The sequence below is a fragment of the Lolium perenne genome, chromosome 7 (genome assembly GCF_019359855.2).
Source record: "Lolium perenne isolate Kyuss_39 chromosome 7, Kyuss_2.0, whole genome shotgun sequence".
Taxonomy (NCBI): domain Eukaryota; kingdom Viridiplantae; phylum Streptophyta; class Magnoliopsida; order Poales; family Poaceae; genus Lolium; species Lolium perenne.
This window is the reverse complement of record NC_067250.2, coordinates 290,212,981-290,218,751: the sequence shown is the minus strand read 5'-3', so window position 1 is coordinate 290,218,751 and position 5,771 is coordinate 290,212,981. Positions and strand designations below refer to the sequence as shown.

Genomic DNA, 5,771 nt, shown 5'->3' with positions numbered 1-5,771 from the left:
GTGTTGGGTACTTGGGTTAATCCTGCGTGTAAAAATATCTGTTGGCAGCTGATAGTAGACTAGCGGTTGGGGAGTTCCCCTCAAAACAAAAAAACAAAAAGCAGTTGGGGAGTGCCTTTTTGTAGGCTGGCTGGCTGGAACTGAAGTGAAAAGCAGCCAGCGACTGATAAACAATAATTAAACCGCTAAAGAAAGAGTTATCAGTAGGAGGAGTAGTACTTGCTTAATCCCCAGCTTTTAGCCTTGACTTCATCCCCTCCCTCCCCGCTCTCCCTGTCCCTATTTAGTTGTTTTGTGCCCCCGTGTCAGCTGCAGTCTGGGGGAATCTGAGGCTGCTGCCGGCCGGCCTGCTGCTGCACCTGAGAGTCTGAGGGACACTGGAGCCTGGAGGGGAGCGGAGGAGGCAACCGCAGCAGAGGGAGAGAGAGGGAGAGTGCCAAGATTGCCCCCCGCTTCGTCCTCACTCCAGCCATCCAGCTTTGGAGGGATCTGTCTGGTGGAGCTCAGCTGCGTCGACAGGTGAGTGACTGGACGGGTGGATGGTTGGATGGATCGCGGTGCTGTCGGTCGGGGCTTGCCTGAGCGCCCTTTTTCCTTCTCCGTGCTACGTCTCTGACCCCAAAATTCTACCTTTCTTTTGTTCCTCTCCTCCTTTTCAGCTCAACCCAGCTCTCATGGTGCTGCTGGTGGCGGCGGCTGCGCTGCGGAAAAGCTCCTGGTGGTGGTAGTGGTGGTGGGGGATCACGGCAAGGTAAGGTGGGGGAGAAAGTTGTTGCGCCTGGTGCGGGCTGCCCAATTCTGCTGCAAATTCTCTTTCTTTGCGCTCCCGCTCCGGGTGGTGGTGGTTGTCGTTGTTGTTGGCGGCGGTGAGTGGAGGATGATTACGTTCGTGGACTCGGCGGCGGGGGAGCGCGGCGACGACCGGTGCCTGGACCCGCAGCTGTGGCACGCCTGCGCCGGCGGCATGGTGCAGATGCCGCCCGTCGGCTCCAAGGTCTACTACTTCCCGCAGGGCCACGCGGAGCACGCGCAGGGCCAGGCCGACTTCCCGCCGCCGGGCGGCCGGGTCCCGCCCTTCGTGCTCTGCCGCGTCGCCGCCGTCCGCTTCATGGCCGATCCGGACACCGACGAGGTCTTCGCCAAGATCCGCCTCGTCCCCGCCCGGCCCCAGGACGCCGGCGACGCCGACGACGCCATTGCCGCCCCCGCGCAGGAGGACAAGCCCGCCTCCTTCGCCAAGACGCTCACGCAGTCCGACGCCAACAACGGCGGCGGCTTCTCCGTGCCGCGCTACTGCGCCGAGACCATCTTCCCGCGGCTCGACTACTCCGCCGACCCGCCCGTCCAGACCGTGCTCGCCAAGGACGTGCACGGCGTCGTCTGGAAGTTCCGCCACATCTACCGGGGCACCCCACGCCGCCACCTGCTCACCACGGGCTGGAGCTCCTTCGTCAACCAGAAAAAGCTCGTCGCCGGGGACTCCATCGTCTTCATGAGGACCGACAACGGGGATCTCTGCGTCGGCATCCGCCGCGCCAAGAAAGGGGGCATCGGTGGCCCGGACCTGCTGCCTCCGCCGCCGCCGCCCGCTGGAGCGACGGGTGGCAACTACGGGGGATTCTCCATGTTCCTGAGGGGAGACGAGGACGGCAGCAACAACAGCAAGATGATGGGGGCGAGGGGGAATAATAAGGCGAGGGCGAGGGTGCGGCCGGAGGAGGTCGCCGAGGCGGCCAATCTTGCCGTCAGTGGACAGCCGTTCGACGTGCTCTACTACCCGAGGGCCAGCACGCCGGAGTTCTGCGTCAAGGCGGCCTCGGTCAGGACGGCCATGCGCACCCAGTGGTGCGCCGGCATGAGGTTCAAGATGGCCTTCGAGACGGAGGACTCGTCCAGGATCAGCTGGTTCATGGGGACTGTGTCGGCCGTGCAGGTGGCCGACCCCATTCGATGGCCCAATTCACCTTGGAGACTTCTTCAGGTACTACATACTACATCTCCACTTCTCCATCATGTCATGTGTATTCAATTCTGTACACAAATCTATATTCAAGGACAGCAATACAACGAAATTACATTCTTTCATTGACTCATTGATTGCTAGGATCATGCATTTGACTACCACAATATGCTGAATTCTTGCCTGGAATGGCTTTGCTGTGCAGGTGAGTTGGGATGAACCGGACCTGCTGCAGAATGTGAAGAGAGTGAGTCCATGGCTGGTTGAGCTCGTCTCAAACATGCCGTCCATTCATCTCGCTCCGTTCTCGCCTCCTCGGAAGAAGCTCTGCGTCCCGTTCTACCCTGACCACCCGCTCGACGGCCAGTTTCCGGGCCCGATGTTCCACGGAAACCCGCTCGGACGCGGCGTCGGTCCGATGTGCTATTTCCCGGACGGTACTCCTGCAGGCATACAGGGAGCCAGGCATGCTCAATTTGGTATATCTTTATCAGATCTCCACCTTAACAAACTGCAGTCGAGTCTGTCACCGCACGGGCTTCACCAGATCGATCACGGCGCGCCGCCGAGGATCGCCGCTGGGCTTATCATCGGTCACCCGGCAGCTCGAGACGACATCTCGTGCGTGTTGACCATTGGTAATCACCAAAATAACAAGAAATCATCAGATGTCAAGAAGGCTGCACCCACCCAGTTGATGCTCTTTGGGAAACCCATACTAACGGAGCAGCAAATAACACTAGGTAATTCTGGGGGTTTCTCTCCAACTGCTGCTAGGAAGAGCCCTTCTGATGGGAGTGCCGAGAAGTCGGCGAATAACTCTGATACTCCCAGCCCAGAGAGCAACCAGAATGGTCATACAGAGAACTTGTCCTGTGGAGGAGTTCCATTGTGCCAAGACAACAAGGTACTTGATCTTGGGCTGGAAACCGGGCACTGCAAGATATTCATGCAGTCTGAGGACGTTGGCCGCACACTCGATCTCTCTGCTGTTGGCTCGTATGAAGAGTTGTATGGCCGGCTTTCTGACATGTTCGGCATCGAGAAAGCTGAGTTGATGAGCCATCTTTTCTACCGTGATGCCGCTGGGGCACTCAAACACACTGGAGATGAACCTTTCAGGTTGGTATGATTTTAGATTGAAATGTATTCTGTTTCTGCTCAATCATAACGTCACCCATTATAGCTCATCATTTAAAGAAGGTGCTAATCATTTTAAAAATCAGTTAGTAGATATTTTGCTACATTCAGTCTTAAATATAGGTGCACATACCTAATTTTCCGGTAGCATTGCTGGCTTGAAACTTCCGTTTTACCTGTTTGTACCACTTTATAATATGCATCGGACAACCTCAATACCGCCAATTTAAACTATGCATGCACTGCAAGACATCAGAAATTGCCGCATTTGTAGTAGCTCGGTCCGTCGGTCGGTCATCGTAGATCTTCCAGCTAATACATCCAAATCAGCTTATCTTGAAGCACCGAAACTCTACGTGTTCTTGCCTTGGAAGCATCCTCCTTACGGTACTTTGACTTTACGAATTCGCACCGGAGAAAAACCAATTGTTTCCGTACTGTCCAAAGAAACGTCATTTCCTGCTAGAACTTCTGTGTTCCTTTCTCCATTTGTACTCTTTTCCAGACCATATGCTAACCCATTAGAAAATTTTGCTCTGAATTAGATAGATTTATTTCTTCTATCCATTCGTTGTCTTGTTCAAACCAGATACTAACCTAACAACACTATTTTGAATTTTGCAGCGACTTCACAAAAATGGCACGTAGGCTGACCATACTAGCGGACACGAGGGGTGGCGGCGATAGCGTAGCGAGTTAGAAGGAAGCTCCTTGCCGCTTGTATAGGTGGGAGGAGCAGGCAATTCTTTGCGAGCAGACTCTGAAGGCGAACTGCCACTTGCAACCAAGCAGTGGTGCAGTTCCAAGAAGGCAGCTTCAGTTTTTCACCTGATTAGAGGTCCCAGAATGGGATTGGGACAGGTTATGTAATCTCCAGGAACAAATTGTTTTCTCTGCCCTGTGTGTGTTCACTACTCATTATGTACTCCTACGGATTGGTGTGATCCACGAACGATTTCTGTCGTGAATGCAGTATGAATGCGCCATTGCAGTTCCTGGAAGTTCTGTGCAAGAATGTCTGAATCTTTATGCGCCATTGCAGTTCCTGGAAGTTCTGTGCAAGAATGTCTGAATCTTGTGAAAATTCTGCTGAACCATGAGCGTGCTCTGTCAGTGTCGAATCAGATAGATGCTGTTGCCTGATTATTGATGCCAGCTTTCGTTCCACGGCACGTCGCCGGTGGGCTGATGTGAAACGGAGTCTGTGTCGTGTCGAGTGTAGCGACTGGGGAAGGGGATCAGGGGAAGCAAGCGAACAAAGCAGAGCTGTCCGTGGTCGATGGAGCGCGACGTCTGCTTTGCCCTTTGCTGCTTTGCCATTACCGGTTGCTTTCCTTCTTCTCCGGGCCCTGTACCGACGGTGGTTCTGAAAGCTACGCGTCTGATGGTCGATGACAGAGATAATCGGGGCATGGTCAGGCTTTGTCATATCCTGTTTTTTGTTTTTTTGGTTGCCGCTGTGCTGTTACATAACGCGTACACACCCCTATGCCTTTTGTTCAGTAGTATATTTCTAAGTCGAAATAGTTTGCACTCTGAATCCGGTTTCAAAGCCGTTTAATGTATTTATTTTTTTATTTTAAAGAATGGCTTATGCTTTCATAGACTTCCAAATAATAAAACAGTGTAAACTCCCGAATGAGTATCGTGGTATCGATATATCTCGGCCATCTTACCCCTAGTCCCCAACGAGTATCGTTTAATCTCAGTTGTCCACTTGTCCTTGTGTTTCACATACTAACTTACGTAAATTGAAGAAATGTCGGGACAAAACTTTAACATTAACAAAGTCAGCCAAAAACTTAAACTATCGCATTATTGAATGAAATGTCGGGACAAGACCGAGTTTTAACGAGGGACACATGATGTAAAGTCTTGATTGTCGATGCACCGGAGTTACAACCATCCTTCAATTGTCGGTTCTCGGCAACAATGGTCTTTTATTTCTACGCTAATAGTCTACAAGTGATCAATAGCTTTGGACGCCGCCATACGCATGGATATTCCTATCTCTAAGAGGCCGTGCTTTACATGGATTGTGGTGGTAATGAGTACATTTTTTTGAAAAAATATATATTGTCTTGGATAATTTAGTTTTCAAAATGGCCGTTGCCATGTTTTCACCGGCCAGGAGAGATTTTTCCCGAATCCTATTGCACTAGGTTTCGATATATTGTACCTGCCCAACTAAAATGTTATCATGATAAAATTTATATTAAACTTTTTTACTTTCTCTATACATCAATGAATTTTATATGGATATCAAGCGAAAAAATAATCAATATAATAATAAATATTACATAAATTAAGATACACTTCTCATTATGAATATACAATATTTGTGATAAAATAAAATCACAAGTTCTTACGGTAAATTTTTTATGTTTAATATTTTTCTCGGATGTTCAAGACCATCTACTAGCATACTAGGAATATGGCATTAATTAGTATAGTGATTAACTTACGCCTCTCAATGTTTCATATTGTTTATATGCTTCCCTACCCACTGTATCTCAAATATCTAAAGAATGTGGTATAATATCTTAAAGTGTATATATGAATCTTGCAATTGTGTGGCTATGTCACACGCCGGTGTAGCCATGTTTTTCCATCATCTACGGTGAATAAATCTTGTAAATTAAATTAGAACTAGCAAGGCCACCCACACATT

At 50.2% G+C, this 5,771-nt stretch overlaps 1 protein-coding gene across 1 annotated transcript; it reads left to right on the top strand.

Annotated features, from left to right (window-relative positions):
- The first annotated feature begins 263 nt into the window (after nucleotides 1–263).
- On the top strand, nucleotides 264–4,101 carry LOC127326662 (auxin response factor 18). Its single transcript, XM_051353460.2, has 4 exons — nucleotides 264–519; nucleotides 660–1,981; nucleotides 2,166–3,082; nucleotides 3,725–4,101. Exons 2-4 carry the CDS (start codon nucleotides 878–880, stop codon nucleotides 3,798–3,800), a joined length of 2,097 nt encoding a protein of 698 aa, XP_051209420.1. The 5' UTR covers nucleotides 264–519; nucleotides 660–877; the 3' UTR covers nucleotides 3,801–4,101.
- The last annotated feature ends 1,670 nt before the right edge of the window (nucleotides 4,102–5,771 follow it).